Here is a 24,502-nt window from a genome sequence, read left to right as displayed (position 1 = left end):
AATTTGCTCATCTTCCAAATACTTTCCACCAAACTGAAAAAGTCCAGTGACAAAAACAACCACATTCTCATAATCTTATTAGTCTGGAGCACTTTACCGAGAACAGAAATTTATTTCCTTTTGATTTTTACAAAGAAAAAAGGAACTCATAAATTAAATACAAATCATTGTTGCGAGTGACGTCTCCATTTATAATGGCACATCGTGATATTGATTGTAATTTTAACTGACGTTTCATTTCACCCTCAAGCACACCTTCAAAGAAAGAAAACCCCAACCAAAGGTTCTAAAAACGTTATCATGGTCCCTACATGTAGTGATTAAAGCCAAGTCTCAGAATTCTCAGACTGTCTATAGCTTAGATACACTGGAGTCATTTTTGTCTTCAAAAAAAAAGAAAAGGCCATGCCTTGAAAGTCACGTGAGCAAAAGTGTTTCTTCCTTGTGACATTTTCTGTAATCAAATGTCTTTCTTGGCTCGGAATTAGACATTTTCGTGTTAGCACTGTTCATCAAAATGACACTGATTACAGACCACTGGAAGAAACATAAATAAATGACTTTCTGAGTGTGTGATCAGAACACTGAAAAGTACGCTCCGTTTTGGTACAATAGCTGAGCAGACTAAACAGCCCATTCGGTTTCCTACCTTGAAATAATCTCAAAGCAGTGTACTTCATACACAATCCTAACAATGTGCTATGAAAACAGTTTAGGAAATGCTCACAGTTTTAACGTGCAATTATTCAGTACCTTTGGAATCAATGTGCTAAACATGCTCGACGATAACACCGTCATCGAATTTTAACATTTTAGATCAATATTCAGGCCAAAAGACCAAAGCGTCTCCTGACCTGCAGGACAGACAAAATTAAAAATAATGGAGAGATTTCAAAAAGGATGAATCAACAATTCGGTGACAAAAATAAAAGCGTGCAATCAAATGCAATGGAAATCTGCTTGCTGTGGAACTCAAAACGAGTTCACCAGACAGCAACGTTTAAGCACAGCGCAGTCTTGTTTCATAAGTCCCAACTGAAACAATAAAACACTTGACACCAAGGTCGTAAACACGGACAAGAAAGGAAAAGGCAGCAGCAGACAAATCGTTCACACTTTCTGGAAACTTTCACACTTTCTGGAAACTTCATGTCTGCAGGTAATCATTCAGCTTCAAATTCAAGTAGGAGCAACCGAAGTGGGGCCTGGTAAGAGTCCAAAGGTAAAACAAAACCCACGTATTTTGGAACTTTGCATATTTCTGCTTTGCACATGGACTGTCGTGGTCCATGACATCACTCCCCATCGTACATCCTTGCAATCTCATTCTGGTAATGCATTTCCAGCTCCCTTCGCTTGAGCTTGAATGCATCGGTCACAAGTCCCATATCAGAGGTCCACGGGTCTGGACTCAGGTGGATCTTGCGAGGAATCTCAAAGTTCACGAGTTGAGCTGAATGAAGATGTAGACACATATTAGCAGAACACACCTTAGGAGAAAAAGAGCGTTTCTGGTTCATGAGTCTTCCTACCTGCCACAGCAGCCTCTGTGATGACCTTGAGCACCAGTTCCTCCATCACCTGGTCCTTGCAAAGTTCCTCCAGGGTGCCGCTGACGCCATATTGGTCAGCTAGCGCTTGCAGGTGCTTCTGGTTGGGCACCACAAAGGCAATCACGTATGTCTTATCACTGCAGCAGGAGAAGAAGTCAAAGAAAGACAAATAACAGTCCATTTAAATACAATAAAATACATCTTTATTCAATCATACAGTGCTTCCATAACAGTTGCAGCTCTAACAAAGCACTTTCCAAAATATAATAAATTCACACAATGACTTTACAGACACAGAGACATATTTTAACCCTGGAGAACCCACGGGGTCAAATTTGGCCCCAAAAATTCTGCTACTCAAATGCTCCCCTTAAATCCCAAAGGGTCAAATTTGACCCGAATCCTAAATTAGGATTAAAGCATTAAATATTCGAAAAACATATAGCAGTCATTTAATGTAAAATTCATCATTTTCCAAAGAAGAAAAGGGTTCTTGGGTTCTCCAGGGTTAAATGCAAAATGATCCCATAGGGCCCAACCAAGCAAAACTGTCACCAAAAAGTGCTTGTTTTTGAATTACCATCCTGTGAAAAGAGTACTGTATTTGCAATTGCATTTTGCCTGTCACTAGACGTCACTGGCATAGAGAGAAGAAAAAAATATATATTATTGGTAGTTAATAAAATCGTCATAGACCAAATTAGGAGAATTGGAGATAGGTGGCATAGGCGCCGGTATGCGAGGATAAGCAGATCGGATGCTGGATGGATGGAAGACTTCCCACGTCACACTTGATGATCTAGCACGACACACTTGGGACTGTTCGATACTGCTGATAGTCTTTACAACACAGGTATCAAACTCAAGGCCCGGTGGCCAGATCTGGCCCGCCACCTCATTTTATGTGGCCCGCGAAATCATATCAAACATGTCAACTTCTACGATGATTGCTAAAATCTGTACCAAAATGGCAATTTCTCATTTGTAATAAATCAGAGGGATACTGTCGGCATTTTCTTGTCACCAAACCCCTCATTACAGTTACTTAAACAATAATTGAATAAAACGTTATTCTTGACTTCTTTATACAGTTTCGGCCATCGCGGCCCTCCATGGGAAATGTTCATTATAATGTGGCTCGCGACAAAAGTAACTTTGACACCCCTGCTTTACATGGTCGCAGGTAACTGGAGCCTTGCCCAGCTAACTTTGGGAAAGAGGCTAGATACACCCTGGACTGGTCACCAGTCAAGCCTGTGGCACTTACAGTCCACTCCAAAAGTAACAACAAAAACTAGGTCTTTGTTGTTGTTGTTGTATACTAACGACATTTGGGTTTTAGATCAAAAGATGAATATGGGACAAAAGTTCGGAATTCCCACTTTCATTTCATGGCATTCAGATCTAGGTGTGTTTAAACAATTTAAGACAGAGCACTTTTTGGTGGAAGAAACGCCTTTTTCAAGTGAGCAAACTATGTTGTCCCTCATTGTCGAAACCCCGGTGACACATAAACTACTGAATACCAGAAAAGCATGACTCAGTATCTTTGAATGCGTGCTTCTTGCGCAGCAGCCAACATATGTTGTGTGTCTTCGTACAACCGATGCACCACAACTCACCTTTTAGCATAGGCACAGATGTTGTCAACTAGAGGACAATTCTTCAACGTAGCTTCCACTTTTCCTAAAGGGACATACTCCCCTATCTGCAACTTCACGAGGTCTTTCTTACGATCTGGAAGAAAGACATAGTGTCATTCCATGTGCAATGATGCTGGCGTGCATAACTCCACTTTGTGACATGCGGAAAACGCCCATTATTACTCCATTAGTCCTTATCAAATCCTTTTTCGATTTGCGGCCAATTCTGGAACCAACAGACTTTGACAAGTACTGTCCAAAGGGGAGCTTTGAGTCTTCTGTGCACTATTTTGTGTCCAGATCCGTTAAATCAAGCTTCCACTGTACATACAGTAGATGACAAATGAAATCAGTCCCCTCGAGTCTGTTAAAGGTGAGACATATCATGTAAATCTTATTCCAACCAGCAGTTGTATGTACTATTGCATTATTATTACGAGGCACGTTTGTCTGATTTGACACTGTGGTTTTCAATAAAAAATGAAGGAAAATGACTCATTGACCACTGAGGTCAACTTGAAAAAAAAAAAAGTAGTTCGCCTTTTACGTTCAGTTCATCTCACCAATGATCTTGAGGCATCCGTCTTCATGAAACTCTCCAATGTCTCCAGTGCAGAACCATCGCTGGCCGCTCTCATCCACAAAGAAATCACTTTGGTCACCCCTGTTCTTATAATAACCCATCGTTACGTTGGGTCCTCCGATGAGAATCTCTCCTCGTGGGTATGGCTTGTCAATGTTAAGGTAGCCCCCTGAGATCACAATATCGATATTAATAAAAATTGTGAATGAAATAAACAACAACAACATACCGGTATGTAAAATTCTACCCATGAAGCGCGTGAGCCGCAGACTGATCTTTATTTTAATTTCTGGTATCAATACTAAGCAAGACTATTATGATACCTTCCATAAAATGTGTTGCATTTTCCACAGAAATGAGAAGAATAAGGTTCAAGGACTTTCTTACAAGGTATAAATTCCATTTCTCTCAGAGGCCCGCATTTTACGGTCGACTTTTGGAATACGGCGTGGATCGGCAAAGTGAATGCGAGAAAATGTTTTTGTAGCAAACATGCAGGTTATACAGTCATCCTCGAAAGAAACATATGAATAATCAATGATGTCCTAATATTGCCCTTCCTTTTCAAGCGGAACCCCCAAAGTCAAACGCAAGTTGTTCTGTGCCCCTTGGCTATGTCACACTAATTCTTTTTCTGTTGCAAATATAAAACCTTTACCACGGATGGTGTGCAACATTTTATATTTTAACAACTGTCACGCAATGATACATTGAAACTCTGTACAGTTCAATCTGGAACCTTTTGTAGAGACTTTTTTTTTTTTTTAATTGGTCAAATCCAAGTTGTTTGACCCCCACGGCATTTGAGTTTGGGGGATTCCGCTTTATTACCATTTGGAGAGCTTGGTAACTTCTGACCACAATTTTCGTGTATTCCATGTGAGATGGAAGAAAGGACAACGACACTGTGGATGTGCGTGTTGGCTAGTCCTGGGCTGGGGACGATGGGGGATTTTCTGACCCATAGAGTCTCACTCACCCTCCACCCAGTCTTTGAGCTTGATCTCACAGCACACTAGTGGGCTTCCCACTCGCCCAGTGCTGTAATCCCACACTGAAACAGATAAGATACACACACGTAGGCACGATCAGAAAGCGCACTCGCATCACGTTACAAGTTTGAATACCATGGCGACATGACCCGCTGGCCCTTTGGTAGCCCCATCCCAGAGGAATGTCCAAGCCAGTGGCCTGCACGCTGGTTTGTGGTTACTGACTGTCTGGGAAGTTAGTCAGATTTCAAACTGTGATTTCAAAATAAGTTAGTAAGGAAGACATTCGAAAAGATATGAGTCACAACTGTATGACACATTTTTTGGGAATTTGCTTTGTGTCACTGAGCACAATATCAATATTTTGCCGATATGCACAGTGTCAACTGGGGAAAAAGGTCATTTTTTTTCATTAGTCGTGCATTCAAAATATTTATTTTTTTAGCGTGTATGGTTGACCTGTTGTTATATGATCAGCTTCACAGCTTTCAATTTTTATTTTGCTTACCCTGGCTAATGCTTCCAGCTCCGCAGGTTTCTGTCAGGCCGTATCCTTGACCCACAGAGCAGCAGAAACACACATTCATGAAGCGTTGGGTATCGGGGGAGAGTGGGGCTCCACCTGAAAATAACACTCGTACACGACCTCCCAGAAGAGCACGGATTTTGCTGAAGACTAACCTAGATGGTTATATAGAGAACATTTTTTAAACACATACAACACACTAAATGCATATCGTGTGTTGACGATAAATGTACTGTGATGCTTTTTTTATTTGGTAACATCTTAATATGACACAATGCAGTTCTAAAACGTTGCAAACAAGCACGTGTCGGGTACAAGTGAGCATTACTACCCTTGTCGAGGCAGAATTTTCAACATGGCTCTCACAATATTTCATGCTGCGCTTGTATCAAATGCTGTAAAGCAACCAGTGAGAGTATACAGTACATTGGTCAACAATTAAACCGTCATTAGCAAATTTGTGTCCCATAACTTATTTTTGACTTTGATTTAAACAATATTAGGGTTTTTTTCTCTAGCACATCAGGTTTTTGAGGTTTTCAGTTTTTTGTTTTTAAGTTTGACCTAGACTCAAAAAACTTGCGCAAGACGGATTTTACCATTCATTGAAATTCATAGCTATGACGTTTACCAAAAAAAATCCCATCTGTTGCTGAATTTACTGCGCAAAAAAAAAATCTCGAAAAGTTTATTTGCATCTCTGATTCAAAAAATTGAAACATTTGTTGGCCTGTGTGATTAGACCGCTGTGCTTCTCAAGAAACTCATACATACTTGTCACACAGAGGCGTGCTGTAACCTTTGTTGAGCTGATCCAATTTGTATTTGTAGGCAAGAGTGAAGAGCGTTTGCTGGACGCAGTTCATCTCCTCAACCTTGGCCATCACATTCTTGTAAAGGCGATCCATGATCTCCTGTTGTCAAGCAGTGTATGGATGGGGTTGAGAAAGGAAAAACAGAGATGTGATGAGGGCTTATAACCATGAGCTAGTGTGACAATACAGAAAAAGTATACCCTTAGACCACAGGTGTCAAAGTCAAGGCCGGGGGGCCAGATCCGCCCCCCGCCCCCCACGTCATTTTATGTGGCCCGCGGGAGCAATTCCTGCGTGTCTACTATCATGATTCTTGATGAAATCCGTACCTGAATGTCAAATTGTCATGGGTAATAAATAACGTTGAGATTTTGCACCGGCCCTCCGATGGAAGCCGTAACTACGAAATGGCCCGCGACAAAAAATGAGTTTGACACCCCTACATTAGACAAAGCCCAAAACAACTGGTCCTTATGGGTTATTTCATGGACTGGCAATTAGCAGCCAGCGGGTCTAAAGAAACGTGTCAAGCACGTGTCGGGTAAAAGTGAGTACCATTAGAAACCATATACCATAATAACAAACAAAACAAAAAAAAATATTTTGGGTGGAGGCCAGGGGAATTATAACCATGTTTCCTCTAATACAGTGGACCGCTGCATACTCACGATTTGACAGCAGCAAATCTTTTTCTTTTGTTTGTTTTTCATTTTTGAGGGGAGAAAAAATGCCCCTTTTCAAGGTACATGTACAGTATATTGGAGATTTATCAGTGTATTTTGAAGAATTTGGGGGTTTTCAAACAAGTAAAATCAAAATTCCAGTGCATGTCAACGGGTGTCAATAAAACGCGGATTTTCGCTCTTCGCGGGCCGACCTGGTACCCATCCCCAACGACTAGCCGGGGTCCACTGCGTAGTCTTAAATTGTAAAATCATCATCGCCCCCCTAGATGGCAGACATGGCTTAATTGCGCTTGTATTGGATCTTATACTGCCCTATATGACAAACCCAATTCCAAGTTGGGACTTTTGTCCATCTATTTTCGAATCTGCTTATCCTCATGAGGGTCACGACCATGCTAGATCCTATCCCAGCTGTCTTCGGGCAGTAGGCGGGGGACACCCTGAACCGGTTGCCTGCCAATCGCATGGCACACATAGACGAACAACTATCCACACTCACACCGAGGGACAATTTAGAGCAGGGGTGCCCAATACGTCGATCGCGATCAGCCGGTAGCCCGCAGACTGGTCCCAAATCGACTGCACTTTTCCACTTTGCATCAGTTCATCTCAGATGAGCTCAGACCTATAGTCAATGGATTCTGTTTTTATTCATGTTTAACAAAACATCCCAACTACATTGGATTTGGGTTTATACAACGTGAGTAGGGCTGATATATATATACAGTATATACAGTATTTTTTCCAGATTTGGAATGACATGCAGTGCAAACATACGTGGTACCTAAGTAACATGAATATTTTGAGTTGAGTTCATTTTTGTGAAAAAAAACAAAACAAAAAAAAACAATACATGAAATAAGTTCTTGTACTAAATGTAGGTTTGTTGATCAGCAGTTTTGAGACATGCTTGAATTATAACTATTATGCATGGCAGCCCTTTTCAAAAATACATAAATCATGGAATATGGTTATTTTTGAACGTTCAAACACTTGTTGAAGGCTGGATGAAAAATATAATATAAATAACACTGATGAAAAACTATTATAAGCCCCCTCGATTCATTTAAGTTGCCCATCCCTGGGTAGTATGTCTAGCTTGCATGCAAAGTAATGGGAGAGGAAGTGTGTGTAAATTTCCTGCAGCAGCGCGTTGTCATTTCACAGCAAACAAATTTGGATGAGTCTTCGTGAGGACGCGTGTGAGCAAGAGTGCATTTCGTGGGGATGACCACATGGGGCTTTCTCACGTTCTGTTCACAGCTGTGAATGGTTCCAGAGACTGGGGGCCTCTGCCCTTTGCTCTGCGACCACTGGGAGATGGGGGCTGGGAGGGTTTGTTGTATATATGAGTGTGCTGAGGCAGAAAGAATACAGTGGGGAAAATCATGTTGCCTGCAACTTGCCTGTGTGTAGAAATGTTATTGAAATTACCCATCCTTTCTCAAAGACAACTATTTACACTCACATTCATGTGTGGTCACTGATGATAGAACTGATCACATACTGGCTACATAGAATAATTACGGTTGGAATCAGATACTAGGAATATACCATCTGCTTCACGGGCAATTTTAAGTAAGAGTATGTGGAAAACAGAATTACAGGAAGAGTCCTTAACCCCGTCTACCCCTGCCTCCTGCCACAATCAGTGTCCCTCCCCAAGCATCTGACATCCGATTATTGCACTTAAAACAAGTAACTACAAATATACAATAATCACAAGTGCCCTTGGTTGTCTGTTGTTGCTATTTGTTGATTTTTTTTATTGAAAATATTTATGTTTAATGTCTTATGGAATTTTAACGTAAATTTTAGCTGTGTGTGTGTTCAATGCACGGCATGTTTGCACTGTGGTTGAGAGGAAAGCAATTTCATCTGTGCTGTATGTTACACATATATTTGACAATAAAAGCTGACTCGACTTGACTTAATCACTGAGTCCAAATATAACAACTTGCTTAATTGTGCTTGTAAAATCTATCAACAATTTCTGTTCATTCTGCATCTCTAATACACGCGGACGCCCAGACAAACATTGAAGATTGACTGAGTGGTAACATGGCAATATTTCAGGCTTGCCTGTAATACACAGTATAACACAAGGTGTTGTGCACTTACAGGGACAGCTGCCATTAAAGTGGGCTGCAGGATGGTGACGTCTCCCTTGGTGCCTTTCATGATCTTAGCTGACTATGAGTGGAAGATAAAAAATTTTTTAAAAAAGAACATACGTTAAGCATTCCAAACGCACATGAATGAACATGCCAGCATGATGAAGGAGGCTGCCAGGTTTGAGCATGATATTGTTTTCATGCAAATTCCTGCCAAGATCTGTTGTGCTGCTGAACTTGCAGCCAGCTACGGCAGTCCTTTAAACTGTACATATTTTACTATGGACATTATTTTTGAGACACATTTCTTCATAACTACATCTATCCCTCCATCCATTTTCTGATCCGCTTTATCCTCACGAGGGTCGCGGGGGGTGCTGCATTCTATCCCAGCTATGTCCGGGCAATAGGCAGGATACACCCTGAACTGGTTGCTAAACAATCACACATAGACAAACAAACATCCGTGCTCACAATCACACCTAGGGACAATTTAGAGTGTTCAATCAGCCTGCTAAGCATGTTTTTGGAATGTAGGAGGAAACCAGAGTACCCGGAGAAAACCCACACAGGCACGGGAAGGACATGCAAACTCCACACAGGAAGGCCGGAGCCGGAATCGAACCTAGCACCTCTGCACTGTGAGGCCGACACTTTGACCAGTTGATCACCGTGCTGGCCTTCTTCGTACATCTTGTGATTAAATGAAGGGGTTTAGCAACACCCTTGAAGCTCACCCCCAATTTTTTTTCTTTATCTCAGAAAGGCGTTTTATTTGTTACCAAGTTCGTGGGAACACATCAAAGCAACCTCATAGTTGGATGAGGCCACACAGTATGGCACAGGTTTTAAACTCAAGGCCCTGCAGCCAGATCCAGCCCGCTACATCATTTTAGGTGGCCCACTGAAACAAATCATCTGTGTGTGTGCTTTCTGTTTTCTGCTCAAATTTGAACCAAAATGACAAATTGTCTTGACTTTTAATAACGTTGCAATCATTTGTTGTTGTTGTTAGCAAACTCCTTTTCAACATAAGGCAAATAGTTGAACAAACTCTTTTCCGTGACTTTTGATTTCAAAACTAGTTCATGGCCATTTGTTATACTTTGACTGTTCCACAGGTTCCACAGTCATAACGGCCAAGTGAGGGAAACCACAACTACCACGTGGCCTGTGGAAAAAAAAACAAACGATTTTGACACCTCTGACCTATGGGATGGACTAGATCAGCGATGGTGAGCCGGGCCCCTCTCGTACATCACTGACTCTGACCTCACAGCAGTGCAATTTGTTTGTTTTAAAGTGGACACCAGGCCCACTTGCAGTTCCTGAAAGTGAGTGGCCACTTGTCTTCAACCTTCACGTCCATTGATTGTATAGTGAGCATATAAACTAAGCTTATCTTTCATGACACGTTGCAGCAAATAAGCATCAGATATCTTTTATAAATGTTTTTTTTCTCTTTTCTTAACATTCGCACTAAAAAAAATAAAATTACGTGATTTGTGACAAATGAGCATACCTGGTCAGCCAGAGTCAGAGGTGAAGAATAGCCAATCCTACAACCGTGAGCAAGGCACACAAGCTCGGCACTGAGCTCCAGTACATGGGCCAGAGGAAGGTATCCAATGTAAGTGTCTTCCTCACTGTAAACATAGGCCAATTTGGTCAGTTTGTTAAACACACACGCCATAACTTAATGGATCAGTGAGACATTTTCGGAAGACTAAAATAATTTGGGTTTGACACAGGAGATCAAAATTTGATTTCATTTCATTTCCAGGTGCAGTATTTACCAGGGTATGAGAATAATCCACAGTCAAACATTACAAGGTATCAGAATGGGTTATGGGACTAAGACTGTATTGAACCCAAACATGATATAACAGGATATAAAACTGTGCACCTCAAGTTCGGTATCCGTTCAGCCAATCCAATGATGGCAGCAATGATGTTGCTGTGGGAGATCATGGCGCCTTTGGGATGACCTGTGGATCCACTTGTGTACATGATGACCGCGATGTCGGAAGCTATTGGTTGATTTTGCTCACAAATTGCTGAAATAAAAGCAAAATCATGATATTCTAAAGGACTGTTGATAAGCATTTTATGAAAACAATCGATGTTGAAGCCCGTCGTAGGAAGTCGTAAATCCTGATTTTGAGATCTTATTTTAACTAAGGATGCTGAAAACAACAGGCCTTTGTATTTCCTATTTACTTGTCAAATATGCCAGGATGGACGTAATCATCAATAAGAAACATATGATGGAGTACATTTTCCTCAAATGCAAGGATGACAAGTGGTCGAAGCATGTCGATATTCTGGGATGTAGAAAAGCGAATTAATTATTCCTCTGATTCTTGTAGATCGTCTCCACTTAGATTGCAGTTTGATATACAAAGCAAAAGTATACAAAAGCACAGCTGGCCATAAAAAGCCAGATGAAAGACAGTGAGGTCGTCTCCTTTTCCTCAGACTGACATGTAGGCGTTAGTGCTCTAAAATTGATGTCATGTGAAGTTAACAGTCCACAGTGTAAACATAAGTGCACTCCCATCCTGTGTGCTCCATCCACATTTACTGAATCTAACTCCAGCAATCTCTATACAGCTAGATCTAAATGCTCCTATTCTCCATGTTACATAAGCATAAGAGTGCAAAGCCAATGGAATTCCTACCCAAAAAAACAAATAAATAAATAAAGGAAGGCAAGAAGGCGCATGTTTTTCCTTAACCATCCATATAGCTCGTAATCTGACACATATGTGTAGACGCGTCTTAATTCACATGACCAATTGGGACAGATAGCAGTGCACAGCAAACTCATCCCCCATTTTACACACTCCCCAGTGTGGGACAAATAAAGGATATCTTCTTAAAAATACCGCATTGGCCTGAATATAAGACGGCCCTGATTATAAGACGACCCCCTCTTCTTCAAGACTCAAGTTTGAAAAAAATCTTTTTGAACACCACATTAATTTTTATACAGAAAATAATTACAGTACATCTGAAACAAATGATTATAACAATATATTTGAGAGAAAAAGCATGTTATTTTGCCTCATTCAAATCTTAATATCTGAACATTTAAATATGTAAACTAAAGTGCAATCACATTCGTAAATGAATGGCTTCTGGTTTTTGAAATGTAAATTACATCATCACTTCTCCTCAGCTGCCAGTTAACCTGGCCGATCTTCGACCCACTTTTCTCCAGATTGTCGCTACGTTTCTCCATTTTCTGTTATCTCTTCTATTATTTTCTTCTATTTTCTTTCAAACCACTATTTTTTATTTTTCTTCTTCGTGCTACCGCTATTTTTATTTTTATTCTTCGTGACAGTTCAGCATTCGCTTCAATGATTTATGGCGCCATCTAGCGTCGTGAATGGGTATAATGTCTAGACCCCGAACATAAGACGACCCCCACTTTTTCTTATTCTTATTATTTGTCTTATTTCAATGCAAAAAACACTGTATTATATTCGGGCCAATACGGTATACGTACATAAGTAATAAAGAAATACCCAGAAGCTATATGAGCACTTTGAAGGCCCACAATTGAGAAAAATGTACTAAGCAAAGGCAACATAAGTTCCAAAAGTTATACACATGCAAGACTGTAATAGTGTGCGAGGGATATCTGACACTATGATTACATTACTGCTGTAGGGCATGCTTGTGGTATGATTAGGCATTACTCCTAAGCGATGTGTGGATGGGGTTTAATTAAGGCAGTTGTTCCTTGGTGGAATTGCAAAGTGCATCTGTGAAGGGAACTTAGTTCGGATTAGTGTCAACCGTCTAAAAATAAAAGAAAATGGGAGTGCAGGAGAGATGCCGGTGTTGTAACTGGATATATGAATAGGGAATTGACACGACAAATAAATATTGTATCACAAGCAAAGAGTTCAACCTGACTTCTTACCATATTCCGGTCTGGCGCCCAGTCTCTGCACATCGGCCATGTTGTGGATGCTTATGCCACTGGGGTAGTCGGGCCATGAGGTTGGAGTGTTGTCCACTATTATGATGCAGTGCAGCTTTGGAACTTTAACTAGAATAGGCTTTCACAGATGGTTGCGGTTTCACAGATGGTTGCGGTTATATTGTATTCTGAACAGGGTTTCGAGAATAATGCATGAGAAGATGACATCTCCAGATAAATGGGGGAATTCATTTTTGCTGAAAAGGGGCCCGTATACCGTACACAAAAAAGTAAAACTTGCCTAACGATTACATTTCATGGGGGCATTTTGTTTGTGTCCTGCACCAGACTACCAATACGTTGCCTGAATGTGTGGTGATGGTGCTGCTGTTTGCTGTTTCTTACCTTGAGTCTGGTTTCCAGGAGCTTTGTGCTGGTGATGATGTGCGTAACTTCTGTCTCATTCAGTCCCTGAGCGATGGCCGGGCCCCCCAGAGTTGAATAGAAGGTGGCCACTGCCAACAGATTACAACAAAAATAATTCAAGAACAAAACATGTTCAATAGAACATTTGCTATCAACCAACAATCTGCATTCTATTCCATTCCTCCTTTTTTTTTTTGATCTTTCTATATGGAAACAAAGTGAGTGATTTAGAATCAATCAACTAGAGTCGTGTGGAACACCGTAATCGTCTCCATAATGTCCAACTATTGTGCTGCATACACACATCTATCTACACACACACACACATGAAAACAGTCAAATGGCCCAGTTACTTTGATATTGAAAATGATACACAATATTCATAGGGATAGCAACGAGGGAGAGGGAGGGAGAGGGAGAGAGAGAGAGAGAGAGAGAGAGAGAGAGAGAGAGAGAGAGAGAGAGAGAGAGAGAGAGAGAGAGTGCCCTGAGGCTGACACTGAGATTTAAGCGACAGCGCTTGATGACATCGCAGTCTTGCGTCATGGAGCAACAATAACATTTCCTGCTGTGTGACATTGTGTATGAGGCCATGACACCTCCAGCCGTGAGATCTCGACACAAGGCTGGATGTGTGGGACTTTTATTTTTGAAGGCAATGGGAGCTCTTCTCATTGTGAGGTTGTCTTCAAATTCGTGCGACTTCAATGTCGCATTTCATCAACCTAATTAGCCTTGAATGAAAAACAGTGCGCGCTTTTCTGAACGCAGTGAGTAAATAATGACGCTACTTGCGACAATTTGATCACATTTTCATTCATGCAATTCACAAGATAATGCAGTCTAACGACATTTCCATCACTTGGAACAAACATCCACTGTATCGTGACGAGTGCACGCACGCACAGAGAGACAAACTCGCACACTTGAGTTCACTGGGGGCCTTTGGCTGACTCCTTGATGGCTCTGTCAACATCAGATGCTCACGTAGACTCACTCACACTGACTATGACGCCATTAGCCTTCACTTGTTTGCCTCTCTCTTTCCTCTCTGCCGTTTCTTCCTCCCTCGCGCGCTCTCCAACCTTTAACTCCACTCGACATGTTCACTTTCGACTGGCGTAGAAGTGTTTGTGTGTGTAAGTGAGAAAGATGCTCTCTAAAGATGCTTTCTGGCTTGTCCTTGCAGCATATTTTCAGTGTGACAGTTTAATGGAGCATAAACTAAAGAGCGCAGAAGAAAAGAGAATGACAACGAATTAGAGAATCTATTAAAGTGCAGCCGGGAATTCTTAAATAAATAAAAACTATTTTCAACAGCCATTAAAGAGTAAAGATGTGCTGAGTCGTTAAAGTGCAACAAATGTGAACATTTTAAAACTATCTGATGGAGATTAGGTTAAAACCTTCACAAATTCACAAATTTCAGGAACTATTACAGTATTCTGCGTGCCGAATACAGAACAGATGTTATACCGGTAATCACAGAATGGTGTGTTAAATTGTTACCATCGCGTCAGTGCAAGTGACATCCACGTATGTAACAAAAGAGCATGTTTCCATCACAAAATAAACTGGATTTATGGCAGCCAAATGGGGACCACTGCATGGTTAATTATGTAACGTTCCAACAGAAGGGACAAATTGACCTTATTCTGTCTTTGTCATTTGCTCGCACGCATAAAATCACAAGATGAACGCACACGCACGGACGCACGCACGCATGCTAACATAATCTCTTGAGAGTTTGGTAGGAAATAGTTTCAACAACAACAAAAACAACAAAAATTAAATTTGCAAGCGCTACGAAACACATGGGAATTGAAGTTAGGGTGCAAATCATGGAAACATGAAATATGCGGGCAAAAAAACAAACAAAAAAAAAACGGACTCCCTTGACATATGATATTGTTAGATAAAGCAGTCAGTGCATGTTTTCATGAAATGCATTCATAAAACAACAATGAAACACAGCTCATTACTTCCATCCATCATCTAATAATCCGCTTTATCCTCAGGAGGGTCGCGGGCGTATTGGAACCTATCCCAGCTGTTTCCGGGCAGTAGGCGGGGGACACCCAGAACTGGTTGCCAGTGAATCACAAGGCACACATAGACGAACAACCATTTGCGCTCACAATCACACCTAGGGGCAATTTCGAGTGTTCAATCAGCCTGCCATGCATGTTTTTGGAATGTGGGAGGAAAACCGGACTACCCGGAGAAAACCCACGCAGGGCCAGGGAGAACATGCAAAATCCACACAAGAAGGCCGGAGCCAGGATCAAACCCACAACCTCTGCACTGTGAGGTTGACACGCTAACCACTGGACCACCGGGCCACCCTAAATAGATATTAATTTCAGAAATTTGTGGACCATACTAAGTGGGAAAATCCTTCACAAAATACAAGGTGGGATATTACTCTTTCAAGAATCTAATTTGAAAGCATAGAGCGACAGTTTTGTAATGTTATGTCTAACTCATTTACTCATTTTTATTATTAGGGGTGGTATCCAATTCTAAACATTTTGAACATTTTGAGAAAAGACTACAAGTTTGAAAATGTAAGCACCTTTAAATACAGTGCTCTATAAATACTGCCCGATTCCAAACTTAAGGGGCTAAGAGTATTCTGTTCACTTCTGTCCTCGTGTTCACGAAACAATCAGTCACCTTCAAAAGCAGCTCCAGTCATCCAAACACCAAAGCAACTTGTGGCCTTTTGCAAAGTAAAATACACAACAACTTACGTGTGAAATTCTGCATGAAGCATCCCAAGGCAGCTAGCATCCATTCAGCCCGCGTCTCACAGAAGATGGCAATGTTGTGTTTTGGCTTCTGCCCCAGCGCTGCCAGACCATAACCAAACTGGGACGCTGCAGAGAGGGCCTCCTTATAGGAGAGCCAGTGGTACTTGCCAAGAACAACCTGCAGGAGCAAGACAGGTGGTGTGAAAAAAAGAGAAAGATGTACACAACACAATACAATACAATACATGCTGATTTATATAGCGCTTTCACAACAGCGGCAGCTGTAACAAAGCGCTTAACAAAACAGTTAACATAAAGTAAAATAATAAACACAACACATAACATAAAACACGGACAGTCGTGCAGTCCTAACCACTTTTCCACGTTCAATTTTGATGAAGCAAAATGCTTAGAAATACAAAGGAGAGGAGGGGGACGGGTAAAGGTGGAAGGCTTCAATAATTCCACTCAATAATCAAGGGATAGGTAAAGATGGCAGATTGGTTCATTACAAGCGATTCCAAACAAATAGAACATTCTAACACTTTACATGTCACGAGATTTGCAACTCAAGAGACAACATTTAATTTCATCTGTCACGATAACACACCCACAAAGACAACACAGTTTCGTCCCGTAACAACCGAGAGCTGGTCAAATATGAACAAATATTTATCTTGGTTATGCCATCAATTTAATTGAAACAACAGTAAAATAAATTGAAGACTGGCTTTGGAGCCATGAAATAAAACAAAACTGATTGTGAATGTGTTAATACACCGAACAAATAAAAGCACAGTTTCAATACTAGTGCATATTGGCACATTTCTGAATTTTGTTTTGACAGAGCAAGATTCTTTGACCTGATTTATTTTATCCCATAACGAAATGAAATTTTATGGGGACTCGTCTGATTTTTGAGACTTCACGGTTGAGACTCATGACATACGTGACTTAATCACATCTCTGGGATGATATGACGTCCATCCATCCATTTCCTGTACCACGCTTATCCTCGTGAAATCGAAACACGAACCTTCAGCACATGTTTTTGAGTCAACAGCGGCTTCTAACGGTTGATTAGGAGTAGTGCATATTAAGCACACATGACTCCTGCAACGTCTTCCGCGGAGTGTAAACACTAAAATCTGTGAGTGTTGTCTGAACACGGCAACACGTTTTTCAAAGACTCGATCAGATGACAGCAGTCGTGCTCTTTAAGAGTTGAACAGTTTGCTTACTCAGTTGCAATGTCACCTTGCCGAATCTTATGCACTTGCAACAACTTGGGAACTTTTAAAATGACCATAAACGGATGTCTGGACTGCTTTCTTTGCTAAACGGTTGTCTCTTTACTTTAAAAAAAAAACGATTGTTATTGTATATATAAAAAAGTATATATATATACGATTTTTTTGGGGGGGGGGGGGGATTATTGGGTACCATGATCTTTCCACTGTTGAACCATATATCGACCAAGCTTAAAAATGCCCACTAATTCTGTCGAATTGCATTCATAATGCACTTCATTTTTAAGGGAAGTGTGCATTTACAGTATCAAAACTCAAAACAAATATCTATATGTTGTTAAGTAGACATAACAGTATTCCACAATATTTATTCCTATTTTAAAATAAGATACTGTAAGGCTTAGTATCACGCATCGCTTTGAAAGTGTACAACAATTAGATTCATTCCACCAGACTTACCTTACTGAACTTCTTGCCGTTGCTCTGGAGCTCATCTTCCTCACTGATCAATTCTCTTGTGCCGAGGCATTCTCTGTGGGGGAATCTCATAGCTACATATTCAAAGACCTTAGGCAGGGTGTCCAGTCCAGGGTACAGCAATCTCACCAGTTTTCCTGGAACTGGATTATGCTTTTTTCTTACAGCATGGTCCCACTCAGATCCATAAAGCACCCAAGTGAAAATGTAGTAGGGGATGAAGGTGAAGAAGGAGTAAATTGACACCATCAGGTGGAAGGCGAGCAGTAGTACGGGGTTCAGATCTTTTTGTTTCATCTTGGTTTGGATGTATCGCAGCTCAAGAGTCGGTGCAGACCAATCCTAGAAAATATGTGACAATTAATACATACCATATCAACAGCCATTCCTTATATTCTCTAAATAACTCAAAATGTAAAATTATATTTCCTTCCTGTTCATGACCCTGAGCTCATGCTGCTATATATTCTGTGAGGCTGAGCTTATTGCAAAAAGTGAACTTCACAATGACTCGTACCTTTTTTTTGCAGGATTCAGCAAAAACATGAGAAAGGGTCTACTTGGTATTTCCCAGTACTTCCACCTTGCATCCTCATGAGGAATAAAGTGCATTATGACTTCAACTAAAACAATCAATACAGGCTAACAAAGACATGAAAGGAGTGACAAGACAAAGCTCTACAATGACAATAAAAAAAGACTTTAAAGAGCTTTTGAATTGAGCGTTTCGGATACTGTAATAATAATAATAATAATACATTTTATTTGTGGCCGCATTTCTAAGAACTCAAGGACACCTAAATCCAAAGAGGAAAACCTCGGTCAGCAATGTGGACTGCCAGGTCAAGCAAGTGAGCATGTACAGGGTCAGGCAAAATGATCTGACACATTTGTAGGTTAAATAAAAGGCAAATAAAGTAAAGAAACAAAAATGTGTTTTTATTTTCGAAAAGTACATATAATGCCATTTTTTTCATATAATTCCATTTTGCTTTGTTTCTTTATAATGCCGTTGCTTTTCCTTCCTTTTTCAGGAAGAAATGACAGGAATGTGTGTCCTGTCATTTGTTTTCAACAATAACAAACACCCTCACCACAAATACGATGGGTTGGGTCTTTCAGCCGGTGGGAGCTGTCCACTGCTAAGAAAAGAGATATTGTAGCTACAAGTACTGTAATTAACAATAAATGTTATGCTGCGGCTTTCATGCATGTTGCTCAGACAAGTGGTCATAAAAGTGCTGCTATGGTAACATCACCCCCCGCCCTGTCACAAAAGCACTGTATCGCAAAGACATCTGCCGCATGAAAGTGGACCTTCAAAATAAGCCGACTACTTGCAGATTAATCTGATCACTGAGGAATGAAGAAGCACATGTTTTGAGAATGAAACTTACAGCAAGCATTGTCTAAAAAATTAGTGTCCAAACTGCAGCACTGGGGCCATTTGCGGCCCGCCATTCATTTTTCAGTGGCCCACGGCATATACTAAAAATGACATTAAGACATGGCCCACAAGCCTCGTTGAAAAAAATGGTGGAGGTGGGCAGAGTGAGAAGGACGGTATCAAAAAAAAAGTGCTACTCCTAGTAATAAAAATTGGTTCACATACTGTAAATCTAGTCGATAGAAAGCTCTTCTAGGGGGATACAGGGCCGTTGGCCACTCAAAATCTTAAAAACAATCTGAAACAATTTATTACCTTGAACAGAAAGCTGTTATATAATAATTTTCAAAATAACTCGAAAATATAAACAATATATGATTACTTGCTGAACTAATTTTCGCATGTTTAATAAATATAAGTTGAAGAGTTTTTAAGAGGCCCTTCAATGTTTGCATTTTCACGAATGCGTCCCTAAAATGAAAACACGCCTGATCTAACATGTATTTGCATTAATTAGCCGTATTTCTCGATGAGAAAAAAAATGGACAAAATAGTTTTTGGGCACTCGATAAATTGTCTTTACCGTGCGTGTTTTTTAATATCCGTCATCAACATTCACTCACGCTGCTTAAGTGCCTCTTCTGTCAGTCAGTCTGCTCGCCGCGAGTGTTGGCACAAACTCACATGAACACACAAACAAAACAGGGTGGAACGGCTCTTAAAACAGATTTAAACAGTTTGGTTCGCATGTGAGTGTCACCCATGTGCTTTTAAGTACTGTACCTACAAAAAAAAAAGCACAAAACAAAAATAAACAAAGCCAAACAAGTATATTGACTAGCGGGGAATGAGGTGGGCCGTTGAGCCACGTGTCTGAAAAATGGCCAGTGTGGAAGGGTTAAAAACATCACTACAAGGGCTCAACAGATTAATCAGCAGGCCGATTAAATCAGCCTATTATGGCCCTTCAAAAATCGACCAAAATAATTGGCTAAATGGCCGATGTTTGCCGATTGTGTTTACCTTTGAGTGCTCAAGCCATTTACAATAGCTGTAAACAAGTATGACTGGTCTCATTATTTATTACAACCTTGTATCCTTAAATTATTTTATATATATTTGTGTGTATATGTACACAACACACACACATTTACATATAGATATAGATATATACATACATATTTACACATGTTTATATACATATACAACAGGTGCTAAGCATACAGAAGGTCACATTAAGTTCACCTGCAAAGGTTTGAATGCATTTTAGGCTCGTCCTGATTCAATTTCACCCGAAAGCCAAATTTGCTCAATTTTTAGTGAGTAGCACACATATACTGGTATATGATTCCTTTTTATCATACTCAACCAACAGAACAACTGCTGATGCTCAAAAAGGCATCATGTCAGAACAGTTTGCACACGTAATTTTAACTGTCAATTTTAGCTGCAGTTTTCCATTTCTATTTGCAAATGTGCACAGCCTCTCATACATAGAATGAAGCTCTGTTTAGAATTAACCAATTAAATTCACTCGTGTTAAATGGGAGACAGCGCACACTGATTGACCCCAAATAAACCTGGCATGACATGTTTGAAGCATTATGCTGTCCTCACCGTGTGTCATTCTCAAAACAAATGTGGGGAAAATGTGTTATGGTACAATGAAACCAAGGTTGAATCTTTTGGGCCATAATTCCGAAGTTTGGCGCAAACATAACATTGCTCATCACCAAATGAACACCATACCCGCACTTATGCATGGTGGGGGCAGCATCGTGCTTTGGGGCTGTTTTTCATTAGCCGTTCCTGGAAGCCGAGACAAGGTGGAAGAAATTATGGACAATTCAAAAATGGCAGTCACGTTAACACAAAACCTTATGGCTTCATCTATAAACAAAAAAAAAATAAAATAAAAATATCAGGAAAAGCCCATTAGGACATAGATTTATTTGTCGTTTGTGAGAGGCACTTTGAATGGTTAGCATGCGCGCATTGTAGAAAATCGAGGTCACATTAATGGTGGAAACAGTATGAAATGATTTATGCTAATCTTTTTTTTATATCGCAAAAAAACTGCCATTTGAACAGGATAAGTTTAGCCACTTCACCAACCAGAGTAGAAATGCTAAATATGTGGCTGATTTAAGACAAACAAGCTGCTTGACTAAAGGTCAAAACACAAAATTGCACCACAAGATTACAATGAAAGTTTGACCCTAATCTCTTGTCTTTTGTGAAAAACCCTCAGTGTGCAAAATGCGCTCATTCAATGGCTGGCTTTATACACCCTCTTAATGGATTAATGAGAAATATTGTGACATAGTCTCGATAACGTGGTGTGCAAGCAAGTGTGTTTGCGAGTGAGGGAATACTGTTTCCTATTGTGTGACTGTGGTGTTTTTTTGCATCACTGGGCCATTACCCATTCAGCAAGTCTCCAGAAATAAGAAAATGGGGGCTATAGTGGCAAAAGATGACAAATTGCAATTCGTCCCCAGAATCCTAATGGTTGTCAAAATAAAGTGTGCATTAGGGTGAATGAGCGAAATCGAGAGCACTGAATTATCTATAATAATAAATAATGTGTCTCTCTCTCTCTCTCTCTCTCACATTCTCGCTTGCTCTCTCTCTCTCTCTCTCTCTCTCTCTCTCTCTCGTCTCACTCTACCGTATATCACAGCCTTTGGGAAAACAAAATTTTAAAAATGTTTATATGGTCAGGGGTGCCATAAAGATGGGACAAGTGATGATGATTTTAAGGGTCCATGACTGGAGCGGTTGTGGTATTCAAGTGGTGGGGCTCAAGAAATATACAGCGGAAAGGGGATAACAATCTGGTCGCCAAAAAAATAAAAAATTAAATTTAAAAAAAGCGTTGGAAGTTTAAATTTTGATTGACAATGATTGTTGTTATTTTATTGCTGGTAATCACATTGTGATCGGTGACATGTGGAGTACAAAAGGATGTTTCGGTGTGAATTATAGCACAACACAGAGCCATTACAATGGTGTCATTAAATGTTAATGGTATGAACAACCTGGAAAAAAAAGGGGGGGGGGATTGTAGACAAAATTAAGAAAGGAGGAGATTCAAGTCATTTTTCTACAAGAAACTCACCTTAAATCACAAGAACACCAAAAAAATGCAATTCATTCTGTAGCTCATTTCAACTCTGTCACATAAACGATACACAAAGGAGGTATGTTGAAAATGTGACATTAATCAATGCATATGCTCCACCAGACAGTGAAGAGAACGTTTTTTTTTGGGGGGGGGGGGGTATATAGCCGTGGAAATGGATGGGATCCTGAGCTGTGGAGGGGGTAACCATGACTCAGACATGACAGATACAAAGACATCTCTGACCCATATATCCAGGTACATGAACACATAACTAAAGCAATTTGGGATTATAAATGGATGTGGGATAAGCAAATGCTATTGAGACACTACACACACCCACATTCAAATTAGGCTAGAATAGACTATGTTTTTATGGAGATAGTGGATAAACACAGAGTGGAAGAATGTAAGATATGTGTCCTAGACTTGTCAGACTACAGTGCCGTATGACAGTGAAGGTGACCAGTTGAGGAAAAATCACTATTTGGAGGTTGAATGTAAGGTTACTGAATAATAAAGAATGAGTGCAATAAATAGAGGATGTAACCAGATATAGGGAAGAAAATGATAAGGGAGAAGTGAATCCAACTATTTTGTGGGATGTTCTGAAAGCTGTCATAAGAGGGAAATTCAGCGCAAGAACTGCAGGGCTTAAAAGGACCCAACATGAATTGAATCTAAATTTAATAAAGCAACTCAAAGAATTCAAAGATCAGCATAAAAATAAGAATAACGCTGAGGTACCGATGACGGTCACAGTGACTAGAAGTGAGATAGATAACAAATTAACAGAGATGGAGAAGAGAGCATAGTTTGTGAAGCAAACCCCAGATGAGGAGAAGATGGATGGATGGATGGAGAGATGGCTGGAGAGATGGAAACTAGTAAATGGACTTTTTTTTGGGCATTCATTTTAATGAGCAACTGCCTATTTTACTCCAATCTTCATTTGTTTTTTAAGTTGAACCCCATTTTATTACATTCCTTGATGCCCAAAATGTACAATTGAACACCAACGTTGTCATTAAAGATATGGGCCTCTCAGATATGGTCTGTGGTCATTTTCTGTGAACTTACTTGTGTATGTCTTTGGGTACAGTAAATTTATCTCTTTGATCTGTTGGTACTTCAATACCAAAGCGGACCATAGCATCATGATGAAGGCAAAAGTCGCGAAACCTCTCTAATACATTGCACAATTGTAGAAATGTGTCAATTTAGAACTCCAAGGAGTGTGTGTACAGTACTGAAGAAAATACTATAAAACAGGGGTTGTCATCCTGGTGTCCAACCTGATGCCTTTCACATTACTCAGCACCCAGGAAGTAGTACTTCTGAAAAATCAAAACAGTTTATAGCAAGCAAAAGCTTGTCACCGGTTTCTCTTTTTAAGATTAAAACGTCTCAATTTAAGCAATGTTAGATGTGCTTGTGAGAGAGGCTATTTATGAATGTAGACGTATAGTTTTTTTTTTTGTTCTGTCTTAAATTATTTTTACTTTAAATCATAGCCCAAAAACCGAGCCAATAACAAGATACTGGGCAGATAAACGGGAGGCTGCAGGAGAGCATGAACATTTCTCAGCTACTTGATGCACCTGCAGCTGAACGCACATCTGGGGATAAATAAGCAACACAAAACTCACCTTTCACTGTGGCAGTTGATGCGGTCTCTGTTCCTGGCTTTTCCCGTCAAGCAGCAGCACGCATGAAATTATTTCGCGTCGTTGCTGAACGGGTAGGGGCGGGGAACGACTTTCGTCGTGCTATGATTGGACTTGGAGAAGTGGTGCGTTTGACTGAGGGCCGGGCTGGATGAGAGAAAGGAAGACCGGAGAATTGACAGCAAGGAGGACCGGAGGAATGCACGGGTTACCTACGGTCACCCGAGCCAAAAGGCATGATCTGAGCCCGCTTCAATATTAAACAAGTATTTTAATGCACATGTCAACCCAGTTTTGAGTTTTGCAATGAATTGCAATCTTAAATGTACCACATTCGTCTTTACATACCTGTTTTTCATTTACATTTGCCACCCAGTTTTTCCTTTTTGTCCTTTCTACATTCCATCCTTTTCCCGAACCATATTTACTTTATCACATTTATTGATAGAGTTTGTAGAATTTAACTTGATTATAAATGGCTTAACTTGACATGCTTAACAAACATCAAAATTAATAAACGGCTGTTTTGCGTCGTTTGTACGTTTAACTCTTGTCGAACTGGAAATACTGGT

General features: G+C 40.3%; 1 protein-coding gene across 1 annotated transcript; it reads right to left on the bottom strand.

The window, feature by feature from the left end:
• Positions 1 to 92: 92 nt before the first annotated feature.
• acsl3a (acyl-CoA synthetase long chain family member 3a) lies at positions 93 to 24,079 on the bottom strand. Its single transcript, XM_086124970.1, has 15 exons — positions 23,913 to 24,079; positions 17,735 to 18,094; positions 16,026 to 16,203; positions 13,252 to 13,361; positions 12,847 to 12,985; positions 10,819 to 10,969; positions 10,435 to 10,558; positions 8,920 to 8,991; positions 6,072 to 6,211; positions 5,280 to 5,452; positions 4,759 to 4,833; positions 3,760 to 3,948; positions 3,176 to 3,290; positions 1,533 to 1,690; positions 93 to 1,453 (listed from the first exon to the last, which is right to left on the bottom strand). Exons 2-15 carry the CDS (start codon positions 18,047 to 18,049, stop codon positions 1,296 to 1,298), a joined length of 2,097 nt encoding a protein of 698 aa, XP_085981096.1. The 5' UTR covers positions 18,050 to 18,094; positions 23,913 to 24,079; the 3' UTR covers positions 93 to 1,295.
• Positions 24,080 to 24,502: the final 423 nt, after the last annotated feature.

This window comes from Hippocampus guttulatus, chromosome 12 (genome assembly GCF_054856545.1).
Source record: "Hippocampus guttulatus isolate MCC_2025c chromosome 12, RoL_Hgut_1.0, whole genome shotgun sequence".
NCBI classification, from domain to species: Eukaryota; Metazoa; Chordata; class Actinopteri; order Syngnathiformes; family Syngnathidae; genus Hippocampus; species Hippocampus guttulatus.
Note: the sequence above shows the minus strand (reverse complement) of the source record. Positions and strands in the feature narration are given on the sequence as shown.

Bases quoted from the DNA above. Each gene is read 5' to 3' on its own strand.
- acsl3a (XM_086124970.1), bottom strand. From the start codon at position 18,049: ATGAAACAAAAAGATCTGAACCCCGTACTACTGCTCGCCTTCCACCTG. The intron at 10,559-10,818 runs GTGCACAGTTTT...CTATGTTTACAG, and splicing joins GAACGGATACCGAACTTGAG to TGAGGAAGACACTTACATTG. The intron at 5,453-6,071 runs GTATGTATGAGT...ATAACCATCTAG, and splicing joins AGCACGCCTCTGTGTGACAA to GTTAGTCTTCAGCAAAATCC.